Raw genomic sequence first — 20,442 nt, 5'->3', positions numbered from 1 at the left:
ACTCAAACAGCAGGAAAACAGGCATGCACTTGTATACATGTCTCTACATGTACATGCATGTTACCATACCATGAGCACACAAATCATAGCAAGGTGTCAGAAAAATCAAGGTCCACACACACTTTTTCCCCACATCACATCCTTTTTTGATAAAGCAAGGTGGCAAATTACTACAGTTATCTTGACTGGGTGCATATACTTCTCAAAGACAGGCATGTGAGAAGCAAACACCATCCCACTTAGGTGCTTCCACAGATTACTGCTAGTGACATGCCCTTTCTTCATTACTTCCTACGTGGCATGAACTGGACAGACAGCCTGACAAGAGCCTTAGGAAAGAATGAAGTTACACTGTTTCACTGCCTCTCTCCAGCCTAATAAAAGGACTGTATTTCCAAGTTTACAGAGTCTTGCTGGTATCCTGGTCCTGCATGTGGAGATTGTGTGCCATATTAATATTTTGCTCAGCTCCCCCAAATTAATATTAAGAATTCACATTCAGCCTGCAATAACTCAAATGGAATCCATATATTACTGTGTTTATTTCTTTGGATAGTTAGAGGAAAACATTTGTATCAGTGTCTTCAAATATCTCAATGACTATTTCATTTTCAAGGGGACTGTTCTAAAAACGTGGCTTTCTTATGGTACTCGTTGCTTGTACTCTTCCACATGCATCCAAGTGATAGAAATCCTATCACTTACCCTTACCTATAAGATATCCTCTAATTTGATATAAAAGTGTAAAAATGTTGTGAGAAATAGATCTCGGCAGAATTTACTGCAGATGCCCTACAAGCCTCTTCCAGTGGAATCATTTATCAAATATGTGAGAACATGTCAGAGTGAGGATTTCTGAGCCTTGTCCTAAATTGCATTTTATATTTGGATTAATGAATGAAGTAATAAATCAAGAAAGACTGCTCTGCTCCGATTACTCTCAGTTCCTCATATACAACTTCTTTTAATGTCTTACCTGCAAGACAATGGAAAGAAACAAGGAGGAGAAACAGCACAGAAAAAGGCACGACTGAAGAGAATCAACTTTTCTTTTTACAGTGATTATACAATCAATAAAGAATAAGCAGCACAAGGTATTTGCACTGTTGCCTAAAGGGTGTGTGGAAAACAGAATTCTTCCCCCCCCACAAGCACCTGTGTAGGCTCTGGGAATGTGTTTCTTCAGAAATTGCATAATTACTGGCTGTCTTCTAGAAAGAAAATATAGGTTTTACACCCTATTGGTTCTTTGTCTACAGTAAAGCATGGAAATACATCCCACAAACTAGGCATTATAATATAGAATAGGTCTTATTCCCCCCAAAGTAGTCAACTGCAGCCTTACTACTGTCAGTAATTAGATGAAGTGCTAAAGGTCTCAGTTACAACAGAAAACAGCATTGATTTAACTGTCTAATCAAGCTAAGATAACTTGGTACAAGATGAACTGAAACCAAGTAAGAACATCTACAGGAAGGGGTTCTGCCTCTTAACCAATTTATCTTTTTTTAAATTATGTCAGTTTATCATACATACAAACCCAGAATGTCATGGAAATGCATTAATTTTCTTAGTCTACAACCAGACACCATCTAGCAGGTAGTAGGCAAGTAAAATCCAAGAGTCTTTTCTAAAACTTTAATAAAGCAAATCTTCCTTCTGTACCTTTATTTTTTTTCAGACATCATAATGTCTTTGGGAAGGAGCGTAAATGAGGTAGAGACACTTCTGGCTCACAACAGTAGAGGACTATATGACTTGTAATCACAAGTGATCTGACAATGTTTGCTATTCTGTCTCTGGAAAATCCCCCTTGCCCATCCCAAAGCTTTTATTTTCTCCTTATCCCTCATTTGCATTCTTCTCTCATCCAAACAACAAAAGTTCAGCATTTCGACAGGTTGTCATCAGTATCATTCCTGTCCTGAGGGCTAGATCCATGATGTACAATTGTTCTTCACAGCCTCTTTCATCTCTCCTAAATAGCGTAAAGAAGGATGCAAAAATATTTCAATGTTTTTACATGCACACTACTGTAGAAAGGGGGGGTAACATATTTTAGCATTCAAAAGGGTGGATGCCAGATTAATATGACAAACCTGGAAGAAGCAGAATAGATAGCCAGGAAGAGATGACATACAGTGCAGGAGAATGGGTTGTAAATTGGTGCTGAAACAAGCCATATTAGCACTGATGTCATGAAGTCATAGAGTGTTTGCATACAACAGCAAGTGTTTGTTTTCTCCTTAGGGACAGTTTGTGTTTGTTATAGCTGACAACAAGCAAGGTGAGGAAGAAAAAGCTAGTGTGTTTCAAAGCATGACAGGAAAAAAGAAAAACAAGTGTCTTATATTTTCCTGGTGTTTGGAGAATAGTTTCCTCTCTGCAATTTAAACAGATTCTAACTGGTGAAGGTGAAAGCCCTTCAAAAGGAGGGATGTAGAGAAACATGATGGGAATTGTGGGCTAAATTCTGAATACTGAACTGGCCAGGATGCTTTCCAATAGAAGGCTCTGGAAACTTGAAGTCAAACACACACTGGAGATTTGGGGAGCCATTTACTAGTGATTTCAAGCCACCTGTACTTTAAGTCATTCTATCAACAGAACAGAAAATTGCTCAGGCAGTTTATCCTATCGCTAAAAGGATAAAATTATCTGCAAATTCAGCACACGCACATGCATATATACTCACTTGCAGTGCAGTTTGACTCCAAAAATATCACAACATTTTGGGGTTTTTGTTACCCCTCTGCACAGAGGGTTTAGAAGACAGTAGCTGATGGCAACCACTGAACAGTCCCACCAATGACAAACAAGAGACAGGTCATTTCCCTTTGTCACCTGGGTTGGCTCCATAGAAATAATTAATGCTAAAATCAGAAAGAATTGTTTCACTATAGTGAGTATATGTACTCATTGAATATAAACAGAAGATTCCAGAGGAAATGAGTTTAACATAGAGCTACATTTTTAAAATACTTATCCTACCAACTCTCTCAATCATATCAAGTTTTTAAAAGAAAATAAATATTTTACTATGTATTGCAAGTTTTAGGAGCTCAGAATTAAGATGATAAATAAAATCAGTATTTCAGGTTAGGACTGTCTCTCACTGCTTATTGCACAGTAGCCACAACAGTGTAATTTCCTGTTGAAGTACAAGAAGAAATTAAAGTGTGGTTCATCCCAGAAGTTCACACTGCAGACAAGTGATGCTATTGTTAACCTGATTAATTTTTTTATCTATGTAGAGGTTTCTTTTCCTAATTGGAAATCCCTAACAAGTACTCTAAAAGAAACAGATAAATGGTGAATTTTTATGTATAAGACATGCCTGGAACAGGTTAATATTCTTCAGGTGGTGCCTCGTTGGGCACGCAGTTTCTTGTTCTGTTCTTGCACTAATGGATGCTTAACAACCCAGCACAGTAGAGACAGTGGAATTAGTTCAGCTGGGGAAGCTCTAGCAAACAACAGAATTTTAAAGAATTTGAGGGTTTGTACGTTTGTTTTTCTCTTGTAGTTGTCTTGGCCTTCATTCAGATTTACAGCATTAGGGAATGTTTTTAAGTATTTTATCCATGTATCAATTATTCTCTGAAGAGGGCTTCACTGTATATCTACAATATTGCACTTGTGCAGTATAAACAAGCATCTGAAGAACCCTCATGAAAATACGTAAAAGCCAATTATTGTGATTTGTGTTTACCTTCCAGCTGTCTTCTAATGAGATTTTTTTTCCATGCCATTAAAAAAAAAGAGAGGCTAGTGCTGTCAATTTGTGGACTCTGAGATAAGTTCATGAAAATATTTAGGTACATATTTCAGGTTTTGTCTTGTCAAGAGATTTTCTTCAAAAGATACATGCATTTAAACATATGCATGAGTGCCTTCATGAATTTAAAACTTAATAGATGCAAGTTAATGCATAATGAGACTGAATTCAACCACCTATTTGTAGCCATGGGTTCCTTTCCAACTCAGGTAACCTCTCACAGTGCAGTTACTGACCTTCGATGAAGATTGTCCAATGTTTTTCAGGTCTGAACAGTCTAGACTGTTCACCAGGGCAGTCAATAGAACAGATCCAACCTCCAGAGGATTTCTTCCAGCCTACTAATATTTCTACTTGACTTTCACCTTGGGACAGATGATAAAACAAGATAAAACCTTGTTACCAGCAATATGAGAATCCCAGCTTTTACTGAATGCCTCTGGTCAACCTGCCCACACCCAGGCATGACAATCTAGAAGCTGGCTATAGTCCCACACAGATGCAGACATCTCTAGAAAGCAGTCTGCTGAGGCATCCCAGCGCAGGCATCTGGCCCACACATACTGAAAAAACTGAATTAACTCCTAGAGGAAATGGGGAGTGAATATACCACTATAACATACTCAAGCTGCAGCTGCTGCAATAGCACTGTGAACGTTCCTGTTTCTTAAAGGATGTCATGCATATCGAACCTTTCTCAGTCTTAATTACAAGACAAAAAATAATATGATCCTCTTACTGTATGTCTTTATTTACCCTCTCATCTGCTCTGGCATTTTAATATCCAAGTTTTAGTTAGAAACAGATGCCTTAGCTTTAGCACCCTCTTGTAATGGCTTAATACTCTAGGTAAGATCAAAGACAGAGGAAAAAGATGCTACACTGAGCACAACTTTTGAGCAAATGGGCTTGAATATTCATTAAACAACATTTAATTTAAACACCCAAACTCTAAAAGCAGCAACATATGGGCCTGTTTTATTTTACATAAACTGAATAGGAGGTTGTGCCATTAGTTTCTGCAGACATAATGTTCATTGAACAAATGAAGTATGTTTTCCTTTAGGGAATGCACCACCATTTCTGTAGCGTTGTCATTCCCCCAAAAGGTTCAGTATACTTGCCATATGAAGTACTCTTCTTGGCAGTGTGCTTCAAAATGTAAACAAAATTCCCATAGATCTTCACTGACAAGGGGAACCTGGGGCAAATTAAATTCTTTGATGAGAAACAAAGAAAAGAGCCATCCCTTTTCAGTATTTTACCATTTTTAAGAGACTGTCTCACCTACATAGTTTGGTACATGGGTTTCCCCTTACTCTCTGCAATTCAATGTTTTTGCATCAGTAACTGCGTGTTACATGGTTCTACAGTCCTCTGCTGGCTAAAGGATTGTTTTGCACAATCTCTTTGAGAATCTATGCTGTTTTCTTTTATGTACCTTCACTGGAAAGCAAGATACTTCCTCTTGAATTGTAGATTGAAAATGGCTAGAAAAAAAATATTATTCAGCAAGGTGCAAGAAAAGTATTTTACACATGCTCCTGCATTTCACATCCTAAGACAGCTATTTAAGAGGTAAACCAAAAAATAATAATTGGGGAAAAAAATACTGGGAGTGATAAGTACTTAAGTACTTGGAGAACTAAGCTGAAAAGCAAAAGAGAAGCATCACCACATCTGAGGCTGGAGAATCTTTTCTCACTGTAGTGTTGCAGTAACTTCTACTAAAGTTACTGAGAAGTAGCAATTGAGGAATGGACCTCAGATATACCTTGTACATAGTGTTTAACTGGTAGGTGTCTACCGTAGTATTCTTCTATTTCCATTTTCTATTTCTAATGTTTTGTTGGTTTGGGGTGGGGGTGTTTGTTTGTTTCCTTTCTTTAATTGAAAAGAGATTATTTTGTATCTTTACTAAACAGAGTGTTAATGTAGGACTGAAGAAGTCTGGCATCTTGATATACCTGGGAAGTGTATTTCCTTTCATCTCCAGAACAGCAATAATACAAAATTGCTCAATCTTTCCTCAACTCTGGAGACAACAACTTGACATACCTCCCTAATTATTTTTTTTTTGTTTGTTTTTTTGACACTTGCACCCACAAAGGTGCCAGTGGAGGATTGGTCAACCACTAGGAAAGGACTAATAAATTGCTTTATATGAGCTATATGATTATTGTTCATTCCTACACAGCCCATGGGAAAGTAAAGCTAGAAAAAGCATCCTCAAGCAGAACACACTAAGAAACAAACAGACACCATTGAGATGGAAAGGAAGGGGCTGCAAAGTAGAAACACACGGAGGTGTATCACCAAGGATATATGCCTTGAGGTATGTATCAGTGAAAGTTTGTCGAAAGTGAAAGATATGTATCACTGAAAGAAACTGCCAGTTTGTGGAAAGGACTAACACAGGTTTCATAAAAAAGCATAATCCATATACAACAGGCAGCTTGAATGAAGACAAAGGTATCCTCTTGGCTACATAGAGACTTGTGGGTTAAACAAAACTCCAGGCTTCTTCAAAGGGACAGCAAAAGATGCAAGATTGAACTACCTTCCGCAACTTTTAAAACATTAAAATTGGTAGTGATCACACAGAGTATTTCCTTTAAAGTACAAGTTGTTTTGGTTATGGAGTAATGAACTTTACTAATGAATGTAAGGACATATCTTCTGAATGGCACAGCCGAGTTGTGAAACTAAAAGGGTACAAAATTATGTTAATCTGTCATCACTGACAAAAGCTAAAGTTAATCCTCACATGAGCCATTAGAAATGTATTTCTGAGACACAGAAATCTGTTTTCAAGACATCTCATAAACAGGATGTATGTTTTTCTGTAGCAGAAATAACTAAAATACTGCCAACTAGCCTCATCACCTCTGAAGAGAGCTTTTAAAGGAGCACAAGTCATCTCATGAACTATCTGAACGCAACAGAAAGAATTACCTGCTCCTATGTAGGGGCATTGCATCAGCCTGACAGTACTGGCCAAATCTTATCAAACACAGACTAGTTGCTGCGCTGAAGTTTAAGGGTTGCACAGCTATTGATCCGAAGACCGCCTGATAGAAAATCGTTAAGGCAGAGTTGGTTGAGGCTTGGTTGCACTCAGTGCTTCGTGTGCATTTTGCCCCTCACTGAGGCTATTTCCATAGAAGCAAGACCCTTTGCTGACGAGAAAGCTGGTCCAGCAGTTAGCAGGAGCATTACCTTGACACTGAGGTTTAATTCCTCAGCTCAACATTTGCTTGTTTTCTGACCTGGGGAGAAGCCACTACTGCAGGAGGTATTTTTATACTAATAGGAGGTTCAAAGCTGCATCAAGGGAGGTTTAGACTGGATGTCAGGAAGCATTTCTTTACCAAGAGGGTGGTCAAACACTGGACCAGGCTTCCTAGAGGTGGTCAATGCCTAAGCCTGTCAGTGTTGACAAGGCATTTGGACATGCCCTTAATTACATAGTTGGTCAGCCCTGAATTGCTCAGGCACTTGGACTAGATGATCATTCAAAGTCCCTTCCAACTGAAATAAGTCTATTCTATTTATTGTACAGACGTACATTTGTACTTACTTTTAAAACACTCAGGTACTTAAATATCTTTGTACTTTACCTTTCTGTGCTTCATCTGTGAAGCAGGAATACTGTAACATTCCAGCCTCATAGGGATTCGTAACATTGTCTGATAACAGCCTGCTGGGACCATACGAGTGACTGCACTTGTCTTCAATACCAGCACAGGTTTTTCTCAGGAGACCCTCCAAGGTTTGGTCCATCCAGCACTGCATTAGAGCTTCTGTAAAAGTATCCTAGAGTGAGACTTTCACCCAAGTGACCAGATATGCCATGCTAATTAAGTACTGCTATGAGCCAAGAGATTGCTTTAAAACACTTTCTTTAGTTTAACAGTAATCATTTACTACACTGAAAGGTTGGGGGTTTTTTTAAAGTACAAGTCACAGTCATGAACGGCAACTAGCAGACTTTTGTGCCTGTGAAGATTTTCACATTTAACGAAACCAAGAGAAAATTTTGATGCATATTGTACTTACTCTGTGTTTAATGCCAGATGACTCCTTTTCAGTATTTCTTTGAGTCTGGACAATTCAATTTCACCATGTGTTCTCTGGTGTACGCATTTGTACAGTGCTTCAGAATTTGTTTAAACAAACACTATGGAGTTAAATGCCAGGCAAAACATACTGTAATTTTCATTAACTCCTCGAAATCATAAAAGTTTAATATTTGTGTGTGAATATGAAAAAACTTCTCTCAATCCTAGGTCTTTATATTAGTCTTTACTTTCGTAAAGCCCTGAAGTAGGGTCTAGATCAACCTAACTTTCAATAAGCAGAACTGATCAATTTAAATAAATACTTAAGACATGAATTCTGACAGCTCTTACATTTTATAATACACCTCTACTTGCTTTACAACAACAAAAAAAAAAAAAAAAAAAAAGCCTAATTTAAATTCTGGTCTGTAGTAGGATCCATCAAACTATAAAGCAAACAGTGAAACAAATTATGCAAGAACTATTGGCCAACATTTTAAAATTCAGCTTTTTCCTGCTTTTAATTTAACGATATAAAGCCACTCCTATTGTGATTTTTACATTGTCTGTTAAACCAGACAGAAAACACTGAAAAAGTAAAGTGACAGTCCCATTTTCTACTTGCAGCCAACACTGTGCAGGAGATACGGATCTGGGGTCATCTGTCACAGAAAAGTTTTATTATCAGTGATTGAAACCTGTTATCAAATCAACCCAAATGATGCCTGACTTAACAAACAGGCTAGCAAAAATTGACAGAAAATGATAGCAGGGTAGCAGCTCCAGTACAATCAAATCAGATCATCATGAAAGGCAGTGAAGCATGTTTCTCCTAATGTGGGTCAGTTTGCAGTCTGGCCAGTTTCATTAGATAACAAGCTGTATTTTAACCCAGTGAACACAAGTACAGACTTATCATCTGCCCCAGTGAAGCATCGCACTCACAGTTTTTGCTGGCTGTATAACATCTACGCTGTTAAGAGGAGCCACGGATGCTCTGAATCTCCTTCTGCCTCAGCACACTACTTGACCTTATTTAGAATCTCCATGTATGAACAGCAGTAACTGGAAAAGAAGATGGAGCCTTATTAGTAGTACTGGCTGATGATGGCCAGCTCTTGGAAAAAACACAATTATTTTCTAGCTCACAGGATGCCTTTTAGCCACTTTCACAGCTCTTTCATTAGCCACAGCCTTTAAAGAAAGCAGAGACTAAAATTAAGAGGAAACTTACGAATTCCAGATGAGACTAAAATTCCACAGGGGATTTTATTTTTCAACATGTAACTATCATTCACAAATACTAGCAAACAAAAGGCTAAATTTCCACTTAATCCCTTTAAAGCAAAGGAGTCCAAAGCATTAATCTATCAGGATGTGCCCACTCCTGATACTGACTTGTCAAAGCTTACTTAAACCTTTCCATTTTATGTCTTAGAGGCATTGTAACAAATGTGTTCATAGAAATAACTTAGTCTTATTGCTATTGTGTTAGCAACATGATGAACAAAACATTTGCCACTGATATTGAAAAGTTCTGCTCGTATGAAACTTTGCCAGCATTCAGAGCGAAAACATGAACTACTTTAATCTGGTCTCTTCGCACCACCAAAATATCCATCTAAAGAAAGGCTCTCTGTATCTATTTTCACTCAAAGAGAAGCACACGAGCAGGAAGCATTCACAATTACAATTTCAAACTTGCTTTACAAATCTAGTATCAACAGCTGCTACAGGACAATGTTCTGTTTCCTCTGTGTAGGAAACTAATGACATTAAAATTAATTTTGTACAGGAACTGACCAGAATAATATTGACAAGTTAATTTCTTTTGACTGCTTCAAATAGATTTGCTAGTGACCTGCATACTTTATTCCTTAAATGGTTCATTTTCTATGAACAAAAAGAAGCCACACCACCCTTTTAGCCCTCTGCCTGTGAGTGCAGCAGTCTTCTCATGGCATACTATGCCTCACTTATTTCAAGCCACTGATGGTATCAGCTTCACTTCTTTCGCTCCACAGTTGTTCTCAAGCCTGTTAGAAGCTGCTCCCTAGACAAAACCACCTCATTGCCCAGATGATGCCAAATTTTATCATTTTATCTGTATCACAGTTGTAATCTTTTTGTGTGATGCCAAGACACTAACCTTTGCTCCTCCAACCAGACTCTGCTTCCCTGGTAAATCTTTCTTTGATCCACTGTAGTTTGTCTTTTGCCTTGTAGACTACAGTCACCTTCAGACAGAAGCCATCAGTATCTGGCTGTGCCTTACATATTGACTGGAACACAGAGGTGGAACCTCAGGAAGAAGGTGGACTGCTTAACTGCCAGTTAAGCCAAGCCTTGAGGCTTCTGCAGAGCTTTTTAAGTATTTCAAAGGAAAACTAAACTTACCAGTCTAGCTGTGCAATTTTTAGTCCTTCTTACAGGAAAAAAAACACAACCCAACAATTTCCGTAGTAATTATATCCCCCTTAAAAATCCCATACAATCCCATTTCTAGCCATTAAAAATGGTAACAAAATTTAATAGAAGTCTTTCCATATATATCTATTTGGGATTACTCATTGATTTCACTTAGAAATTCCTTCTCCAAAAAGCCCTCACAGTCTAATTTGGGCTCCGAACTTGACTAAGATAAACAGATAAAATATCTTTTATTTTATCTTTTAGATAAAAGATAAAATACCTGAGATATTGAAATAAGAGGGCCAGGCCAAAGTCTAAAAGCAGGCAACAGTGACAAAAACTACTACCTATAGATGATAGGATGTGCCAAGATCAGCAGGAGATAAGAAGGGTACCTTCAACACGCAGTAGGGAAAAAAGTGAAGATTCCTGTTCATCAATGCTTTCCACTTGATTGGTTTAGCTCCCACAGGAAAGAGGATTAACCTAGAGTCTTCGCAGTATGACATGTGCATTAAACTTGTGAATTACAGAACGCCTGCTACACATTGCTTAAGTCTGTAGTGTACGAAGGCAAAATGTTGACAGAACAGAAATTCACACAGAGACCCATTTATACCTCCAGACTGTTGAAGCACCAAGACTGCAGACGCAACTACTCAATTGCTTGCCATTTTCCAGGTGGAATTATAGGACAAAATAGCCACATAAATAGACAGTATTGCAGAATAGTGGGAAAACTCAGGATCAGGTGATGCGATTTGATCAGTTAATTCTAGATCACTTAACATCATTTTGGCCCCCTCCCTGGTTTTTGTGATTAATGCCTCATACCGCAAGACAAAAGTACAGCTTATGGATACACGGTTATAGCTGAACCATGCATCAAGAAAGAAGTCAATTGTTCTGTGGAATCACTAGGTATTTTTTGCTGTCAGATCACCAAAACAAGGCATCAAATACCAAATCACAGCACCAACCAAGTAAGACAGCCTGTTTCATTCCATCTGCTTCAAAAAGTTCCTGTACCTCATAAATGAGCCTGTAATGACTATCATGGAAAGCATTACAGAACTGAAGAAAGCAACGTTTAATACTGCAACTCCAGAACTGAGTCCTGTTTGAAGAGGTACATGCCCCCTATGACAATACCTTTTACCATGTAAAGTTAAAACATCAAGACTATGCAAGACATATACCTTTATGACAGCAGTTATTTATAGATCCCTTGTTGATCGCTTATAACTAAGGTGAGGAGGCTTCTGAAAAGAGCAACTAGAATTTGTGCCAGCACTCTAAAGCTTTAAAGTAGCAAACATTTGGAAAACACTAACTGTACAGTCTTCACTGAAACAGATGGTTTCCATTAAATTCAAAAAAGAACCAGAGAAACAAAAATATCATTTAAAGCCTCAGATCCTAAACACAGCTATTTTTGATGCATATTTTCAAAGGAGTTGACCTCTTTGGCAGAGGACAATTTGGCTTTCTTTCAGCCTGTTTTATGAAAAAACGCTATCCAAGTCCTACTTGTATTTGTATTGCTGTGTTCACATCACCCCCTAGTGATTGTTCAATTACATTTAATACCATGACTCCTCTCCTTTGATGTTGAACATTATGTACAGAAAGGATTTACTGAAGGTATTACCTGCAGATCCGTTTTCTAACTCTACGCCTTACATGCATTACATTTGTTCCACATCCCTTACTATCTTCTCAGTTTCCAGAAATTTACTGTCACCTACTCCAAACACATCTACAGACTCAAGAGTTCAGTGCACATCCTGTATCTAAGTACACAAATCCCACTCTTAATACCCCTCTAGCAATTCTTCAGAATTTAATATACTTAGAAGCTCTGGGAAGAACATCCAAGAATTACCTATTTTTGAAAGTCTGTCTGCCAAGTAAAAAAGCTTTTTAACTTCCACAGGACTTCAGAATCTATTATTTTGGAAGAAATAACTGCTTTTCACCATCCCATTAGTCTAACACTAGGTCACCTATGCTTAGAAGAAACTGAAACACCTACCCTTTCACCAGAGCAACTGCCTACTGATCCCAGTTACTAACTTCAATGAAGGCAGAAACACCACAGCACATGGTACTGAAAATTTACTCTACAGATAAGAGTATGATGCTGCTGAACACAGAATACAGCAACCTGAGTCTTGAACAACTCAGGCTGTAGTCCCTCTAACTCCTCAGGGTTTTTTGGTTTTACCCAAAACACTAAAAATGCCTTACTTGTGTTACAATATGCTACCTTAGTACAAAGGTAAATACTGTACTTAGATAATAATCAAGTCAGAGCCTTCATCAGTTCAGCTGCTAGAGCGACCCAGTTTGTTTCAGTTCTATTTCAAGTATAAAACTTCTATTTTGCTTCCTACCCAAAACACCTGCACCAGAATACCCACACTTCTAGCACAGAGCATGCCTCACCCAGCCACTATTTTAATCTTAATGACTTCTTTAATGCTACCAGACGAAAATCAAATGCGTACTGCAGTTTGTAGACTAGAGACAGACCCCAGAGCCTGTCCTGACAACACAGGAACAAGAGACATGACTGACTGACAAATCTTAACTTAGCAAAAATCTTAACTGTGGAAGTATGCAGCTCTGAGTATCTGTCTACATTTTCTTCTCTCCCTTCAGCTACCTTCTACAGGTCTATATAATACAGGTAGTGAAACAAGCGCATTTTAAGAGGACCTTCCAAACCACAGTTTGAACATCAGATGACAAAAGTATACCTACCTTCATGAACTAACACCACCTGCTTAGAATTACGTAATACTACTACCTGCAGAAAGCTTCGCTTCACTTAAAATTGATACTCAAAACAGGAGTCGTTTAATTATGAAAAGATTTTAATATAGTGCCAGCAGTGCACCAATCTTGAATTTCTCAAACTTTACAAAATGGTAGCTTCCAAATCAAAATTAAAGGGCAAACCAGCATTGTATTGACATAGTTTATTTGATGTTAAAGCCAGATGAACAGACTCCAGAGTAATTCTTCACAGAATAATGTAGTCTGTAAAGAAAAAGATAGATCAGTGCCACATAATTAAAACGATTGTTATACCTTTATAAAACCTGGCTCCCAAACACGTCAAGTGAACCACACTGCCTTTCTTAAAAGAACACAGGGTTCAAAATTTCACAGTACTGCTATGGGAATAAATGAGAGCCCGTATTACGGCATTTCTGTACAAGAGCTCAACAAGCTGCAATTGCTTTGACAACTTTATGGTGAGACACTATACTCACTATACCAGCTCCCAGACAGACTGTTTAAGTTGATTTAAAAACTGATTCATTCAGACCATTTGTAGTAAACCCAGAGTTTCATCTGTAACAATTACTGCCCACAACATGTCCAATTCACTTATGCTTCTGCAGCAAAGATATAAAAATATAGTCTAGGACTTGTCTACAAGTATGATATTTTTAATAGGGAATTTATTTGAAGTATCTATAAGAAATTTGTCCTCAAAATAAAAATCATACTACTTCAACCTATTTGAGATAATAAAAACCAAGGTGTACTACCCTTTCCTTAGCATACCGACGAGAAGAAAAATGTAAGCCTTGTTTACAATTAAACTAAATAATCAACAGTTTTAGCGACAGTAAATCTGAACTGCCCGATTTATTATTCCAGTCTTTACACTAACCAGTTATTTCATGTAAGTGGAAGCCACATATAATATCAATTCTGTAGTAAGCACAACGGTGATTTGTAAATACTTGAATCTTTCTTGGTCTTAAACTCTTACACTGGTCTCTGTATCAGCACAAGTACCATGGTCTTTGCAGAAATCAATTAGACCTATGTCACTGTAATGACTACAGACTACTCAATGTCTACCCTTACAAAGCATTCTAAAGTCATACCTGTTACCCATTTTCCATCTGAAGTATGTTCATTTACTGAAAAAGAAAAAACATTAATTAGAGAATAGTTTAATCTAAATTCTACTACTGTAGAAGATAGAGCTTTGAGGCTTTTTATGGACACTAACAATACGCTTTTTTAAATTATTACAGTGAAATGTGATAGGAAAAAAAAAGTTTTGACTACTGTAGAGGCTGATGACCTAGATTTCACACACTCCCTCAAACTCAAGATAGGACCTAACAATAGTGTTTAGAGCTTAAATAATGCTCAGAATGTAATTGCATGTTCCATATACCAACAGGCTGCAATGGCTCAAAATGCCTATCCATCCACACTTCTGTTTGATCAAGTTGGGTTTTTTTAAAAACATTTCTGATTGGGAGGCTCTCAAGTCAAAGGCAGTCATAACTACAGTAGAGACATTAAAAGGTAGGGAAGGCTTTGGGGTTTTTTTGCATTTCTATATTCCAGGGTATATGGGTCACTGCTCTGAACGCAAACACTACGTCAGGAACATTCACATTTACTTGTTGCAAACTTACGAGAGTTCAGCAAACTCTAAAGCTACAGAATACATTAAGTAACACAAACTACTTGAAAATACCTCTCTTGAAATAGCAGGGAAAACAGAATGGGAATTCTGAAGCAGATGGAGACACCAAGGAAGACCTTTAACAGTCAGAAATCAGCACGGTTGATGTCTGACTTAAAAGTTCAAGAAAAACTATCAAAGTACGATTCACCATTTCCATAGTTTTCATGTCTATGTGGTACTTAACTCTTACAAGAACATAGACTTGCCTGAAGATGTCTCAGAATCAAGTGCCTACACATTTCCAAGATAAACTGTTTTCAGATTGTAGAGATGGACTCCAAAACATACTCCAGGACTCCTATTAAATATTCCTCCACTTGGCTGTGATAAAGGACGTCACACCATTTTGTTTAAACATGCGTTTTTCCAAGACAAAGCTTTAACATGCAAGTGTATTGCATAAGCTTTTTCTGTAATGCAGCACAGAACTCCTCTCAACCAAGCTTTCCAGAAAGCACATAAATTATCTTTAATTTAATGTGAGGACACAAAGACTATCAAAAATTGTAAACAAGGTCTAAGCCATGCATGCTTATCAACCAAAAGATCATTTTAAAAGACATTAAAAAAGCCTCTAGCCAAAAACACAGCTCACTTACTGAGATTGCATGCTGGTTTCAGAAGCACTTGATACAGAAGCCACATCTGCTCTACAATTATTGCAATCCTGATCTTAAATTTCTGAAGTGTTTATATGCTTTAAGACAATTTCTATGAACTGGACTGGCTTCAGTAATTCAAGGACAGTCATTTAACTGTTTTGCATTAACACTCAAGAACAGCTACCTTCAAGTGCAAAAAGTCTCAAAGTGAGGAAGTTCCTCCATACTACCAGCACCAGTGCAAGACTAAATGACTCCCTTGACATTGACAAGAGGGTGTGTATTAGTGTTACTATTACACCAAGTGATAATTTGTGCTGTTATACTGTAAACAATATTAAAGTAGAAAAAGTATTAAAGTAGAAAAGAAAAAGTCTCCAAATCTTATCTAGCATAGAAGTTCTCTCATCTAGTAGTTTGCACTGGTTTATTTCCATTCAGTGGTGGCAAGAATTTCACTTAGATCTTAAGAATCCAATTACAGAGACTTCCAGTTTCACTGTAATTTGTCTTAACTTGGAAATACTGCAGGCCAATAGTTAAATAAATTTAATGCTGACAATTGTGTTGTTTCCAATCATCATCTCAAAAGCACTAAACTGTGATGTGAATTAGTTCTCATAATGATGCACATCTACTTTCACACAAAGGTCAAGTTACACATGCAATCGCACTGTACTACTTTGAATCAGAACCTGGGGCATTCTGAACCAATGCCTCAAATTAGTAGCTTTGAGTTTCCTGGATTTCTTCTCACTGAGAATTCCTTATTTTAATGTTGTTTCACTAGTTTCAGAAAGTCTTGTTCACTACAAGTCAAATTTTATTTGGCTTGTATAATAAGTTCATATGTAAGGAGAAAGTTCATATGTAGTTGTCTGAACCCTTACAGAACAGAAGCAAGTTTAAAGCAAACATGCATGTATGCAAGGCAGTACAGTGCTTCAATCAAAAGGATGGACACACATTTCAGTGATGTATAATTCAGTCACCACATCCATGCTCATTTTCAGTACCTGCTAGATACTTCATTTCTGATGGAGAATTCCAAGAAAGTAGAGAAAAAGCAAAGGTGAGGATTATGAAAGTTCAAGATGTCACGACACTTTTTAGCAGCTACAGAACTAAGCATCTAAACACATCACTCTCTCTTCCATCATTAAAACACTAAAAAACCCACTTAGCTGCACAGCTTACTCAGTATTTTTCAGACAACAAAAGGTGCTAAGGAAGATGACCGTCTTCACATCCAGGCTAGTTTGGGTGGGTTTTTTGTTTAACAATAGAGGAACTCTGCTTCCCTCCAAGCTACTTGTATCAAGTTCCAGCCACAGCACAGGAAGCTCCCACCAGAGGATAACTCCACTATCTTTGGAATCAGTCACTTAAACCCAGGATAAAGGTGGCATTCTACCTTTTTCTGTCTATACGCTGTCCTTAATGCCTACATCACCACACATCCTTAACCAAAATCTCCTCCATAAATAACACCAGAAATAGCAGTGGTGGAACAAGTATTAGAGTAACTTGCAGTGGAGTAACTTGGTGGAATAAGCATTAGCTATCTAGGTAGTCCGAGTAACAACTGTTAAGATTATCTAATTTGTATATTGCAAGACTAAGTTACGTGATTAGAGCAATACTGTTAGATTTATGAAAGTTTAACTTTAGTTCAAGTGACACATAAGAAAATCACTTAAAAAGCACTGTTTCATGTTATATCAGTTAAGCTTGCAGCAGTGAGGAGCAAAACTAAGCTACTGAGCTGATAAGCTATACAACACCACACAGATTACCTTCTGTTATCCAGTAGAACAGGTAAAGGAAATGGAAGAAAAATAATGTTAATGTGTTGAAGAATTTCTGATTAACATTTCAAAGGCAACACACCTACTCTAGTTTACAGATATTCTCATCCTACCTTCTTGCCAGCACCAACATTTGCCTTGGCTGTGCCCCTCACTTTCTTCATTCTGTTCTTACGCTCCTTTCGCTGCTTCCTGGAAGTCTTCTTCTTTTCATACAAACCATGCTATTAAAAAACAGTTAAAAGTTGCATTTAACATTGCTTCACTGATACTAACTGAACTTAAGTTCTACTTCTGGACTCTTCAAATACTTTTCAAATTTGAAATTTCATTTAAATCGTGGGACAAATTCACTAATTTAATGAGTAATTCAACACAAAATATAAGCACTAAAGTAGCATATGGATCAGCCCCATCTCTCATCCTTCTTCAAGACCCTTAATAGTGGTCAGTTATTTATTACTGCTGAACACCACTGGTAACATCAGGTTTGCCCTCCCACTTCCCCGATAATATACAATAAAGAAAACCTACCCTATTTTGCAAATGCAGTAACTAACCTATGCTACTTTAAGAGCTCTTATATAACTCCAAATGCACCAACAGTACTTTCACAAAACTTCAGCTTTTATATTTGTACATCATGAATGACTAAACACTTCAAATCCATCCTGACTGTTTTCAAGTTACCGGAAAAGAACCTACCCTGGCAAGCCTGTGCTTTGGTTCATTTTTCTTTGCATAGTCCAGGGAATCATAGATCATGCCAAAGCCGGTTGTCTTGCCACCACCAAAGTGAGTTCTGAAGCCAAAGACGAAAATTACATCAGGGGTTGTCTTGTACATTTTTGCCAGCTTTTCCCTGATTTCTGTTTTAGGGACTGTGGCCTTCCCAGGATGAAGAACATCAATCACCTAAGAAGAAAGTTTTACAAGTTGTATAAAAGGTCAGTATCCAGTACGTTAGCCACATGTTACAGTCCCACCACAAGCTTAACACTTAAACTACCCTACTTTAGGAGTAGGAAGTAGTATTAGTTTGATACAAAAGCATTCTTAAGATTCCTGTTTCATAGGACAATTTAAACCGGAAAATGCCTTTAAGAACATCCAGTCAGCCACTGCCAAGTCCACCACTAAACCACGTCCTTAAGTGCCATATCTACATGTATTTTAAACACCTCCAGGGATGGTGACTCCACCACTTCCCTGGGCAGCCTGTTCCAATTCTTGATGACCCTTTCGGTCATGAAATTTTTCCTAATATCCAGTTTACACCTTCCCTGGCACAACTTCAGATGACAATACAGCTCTCTAGATCATCATCAAGACTTACCCTCAGTATGTATCTACATATTTAAACCCAGAAACTCTAACAAGAACTCTGGAGGTTTTAAGGGCCCCTTACTTACAATGGCTAAAACCCACCTGCAGCCCAAAATCAACAGGCATATAATTAAAGGCAAAATTCTGTATTCTTTTACCATCTGCTTGCGCTGAAGAAGCCTGTTTGTCATGAACTTCCTGGTTCTGATGGTCACTGTGTCATTCTGCAAAAGATGATAAAGCAAAACGAAGCAATAGTTACACATGCAATTAAAACTTAGTAAAGATGTACAGCAACAGCCAACAGTCTCTCAGAATATATATTGACAGTAAACTAACAACCAAAGATAGACTAGTCCTGGACTACCAAAACCACCTATAAGAAGCACACTGAAAACCTGACCAACTCACCCCCAGCTTCCAAGCAACACAGCAACATACATACCTCTACCATGCTGAAAATCAGCAGCAGTGTTTAATGAAACATACGGATTACAAGCCCAAGCAATGCAACACCGTACAGAACTTTCCTTAACAAACCTATATGCTACTATTTCCTCAATGCAGGAATTTCCCTAAAAAACTTGTAAAGTTACTGTTTCCTTAATGCTTTCAGACAAGAACAGACATAAAACTAACTCGAGTATGATGATTTCATAAGAACACACGAGTACTTTTAACACTGAAATACAATGTTACGCTGCTATCAAAGCCTAAGGCTGCTCTTACCGACGAGGAGCATGAACACGCAGCAGACCAATCATGCGTCCCGGCGCACTCCCCGCAGCTCGCCACTGCCGACCGGCCCCAGCGCGCCGCAGCCAGGCCGCGGGAGTCCCGGCTCAAAGCGGGGGATCAAGCCCCCACCGAGTTTTAACCATACCCCCGCAAGCCACTACGGGGAGGCCGGCCCAGCAGTGCTCAGCAGCTGGGGAACCCCCGGGGACAGGATGGCAGCAGTACAGGGCGGATTACCCCACGTCCCCACCACAAACTCACCATCTTGACAGCGGCCTCCCTTACAGCGAGCGAGAAAAAGAAGGCGGATCTCTCCGCAGCCAATCATAAGGCGGCGCGGGGTCCTTTGACCTGGGGTGGAGCGCTGCGCGGGGGTGTTTGTTACAAAGCCAGACCCGGAGGGAGGCAGCGGGAGCGGTCGGTGTGTTTCTGGCGGGTACTGAGGTGGAAGGCGGCTCTCACTACGTGGGCTCCACGCTGCGCGGTGAGGCGAGCTCTCCCGCTGCGTACTGGTGCTGCTGGGGGGTTGGTTCTGCTGCCCCGCCCCGTTCTGCTCTGCCGTTGCTGGCTGATGCCAGGGACAGGGTTGCGGTGGGGAAACCCAGTGTAGAGCCCTGAAGCGAACTAGGCGGCAGTAGCGCCGGGCAGAGCGGTGGTGGCCGGTCTGTATCAGTACCACGGTGCGTAACAGGGTGCCCGCGGGCCCTGCTGCAGGTCAATGTGCGAGCCGGCCGTGAGGGGCGGCCCGGCGCAGGCGGCGCTGCTGGCAGCGGCCGGGCTCTGACGGCATCCCTCAGGGGAGGAACCGGGCGGACCCCAGTTGTGCCCCAGCAGGCGGCGCTGCAGGTAGAGAGACAGCTGTGCGCCGCTGACGCTCTGCGCTGCCGGCCGGTCCGGCTTTGCTCCGCCGCGTGCCGCCCCGCCGGGGCCAGAGAGCCGGTGCCCGCGGCCGCGCAGCGCCCTGCCCGCCGCCGCCATGGTGAAGGAGCAGTTCCGGGAGAGCGATGTGGCCAAGAAGATGTGAGTGGGGCGGCTCGTGGGGCATCCTGCGCGGAGGGAGGCTCATGGGCGGCCGCTCTGCTGCTGGACGGCAGCCTAGGGGGCTGTACGGCGCCGAGGGAGCGGGTGTTGCCGCGGGTTGGGCCGGGCGGCTGTGGTGCTGAGCCCCAGCCGCTGCGGAAGGTCCTGGGGAGAAGTTTAGTGTGCAAGG

General features: G+C 39.6%; 2 protein-coding genes and 1 long non-coding RNA gene across 8 annotated transcripts in view; 1 reads left to right on the top strand and 2 right to left on the bottom strand.

Moving 5' to 3' along the window:
- Nucleotides 1-1,157: 1,157 nt before the first annotated feature.
- LOC115608403 lies at nt 1,158-8,622 on the bottom strand. The gene is made up of 3 exons (XR_003991532.1): nt 7,399-8,622; nt 4,015-4,979; nt 1,158-1,978 (listed from the first exon to the last, which is right to left on the bottom strand). It is a non-coding gene; the product is annotated as an uncharacterized LOC115608403 (long non-coding RNA).
- Nucleotides 8,623-13,112: 4,490 nt separating this feature from the next.
- Nucleotides 13,113-20,059, bottom strand: RPS24 (ribosomal protein S24). 4 transcript variants are annotated; one of them, XM_030487154.2, is made up of 8 exons: nt 19,494-20,059; nt 18,653-18,718; nt 17,874-18,083; nt 17,282-17,392; nt 17,157-17,159; nt 16,377-16,394; nt 14,160-14,195; nt 13,221-13,296 (listed from the first exon to the last, which is right to left on the bottom strand). In XM_030487154.2, the coding sequence occupies exons 1-6, from the start codon at nt 19,494-19,496 to the stop codon at nt 16,389-16,391; spliced, it is 399 nt and encodes a 132-aa protein (XP_030343014.1). In that variant the 5' UTR covers nt 19,497-20,059; the 3' UTR covers nt 13,221-13,296; nt 14,160-14,195; nt 16,377-16,388. The 4 variants fall into 4 exon arrangements, with proteins under 4 accessions (XP_030343016.1, XP_030343017.1, XP_030343014.1 ...); XM_030487156.2 differs by lacking the exon at nt 16,377-16,394 and having other exon boundaries at nt 13,113-13,296; XM_030487155.2 differs by lacking the exon at nt 17,157-17,159.
- POLR3A (RNA polymerase III subunit A) overlaps nt 20,059-20,442 on the top strand; it is a 38,083-nt gene continuing 37,699 nt past the window's right edge. For all 3 annotated transcript variants that reach the window (XM_030487152.1, XM_030487151.1, XM_030487153.1), the window contains exon 1: nt 20,059-20,252. In XM_030487152.1, coding sequence (XP_030343012.1) covers nt 20,209-20,252 — 44 coding nt within the window. In that variant the 5' untranslated portion in view covers nt 20,059-20,208. The remainder of the gene's footprint in view (nt 20,253-20,442) is intronic.

Source organism: Strigops habroptila, chromosome 5, assembly GCF_004027225.2.
Source record: "Strigops habroptila isolate Jane chromosome 5, bStrHab1.2.pri, whole genome shotgun sequence".
In the NCBI taxonomy this organism is placed as follows: Eukaryota; Metazoa; Chordata; class Aves; order Psittaciformes; family Psittacidae; genus Strigops; species Strigops habroptila.
The sequence above is the reverse complement of the archived record's forward strand: the minus strand, read 5'-3'. Positions and strand labels throughout refer to the sequence as shown.

Excerpts from the sequence above, each read along its gene's own strand:
- RPS24 (XM_030487154.2), bottom strand. Across the intron at positions 18,084-18,652 it reads TTCTTCAGCGCAAGCAGATG|GTGATTGATGTTCTTCATCC; the intron begins GTAAAAGAATAC and ends CTTTCTTCTTAG. Across the intron at positions 17,393-17,873 it reads CAAAGCACAGGCTTGCCAGG|CATGGTTTGTATGAAAAGAA; the intron begins GTAGGTTCTTTT and ends GTTTTTTAATAG.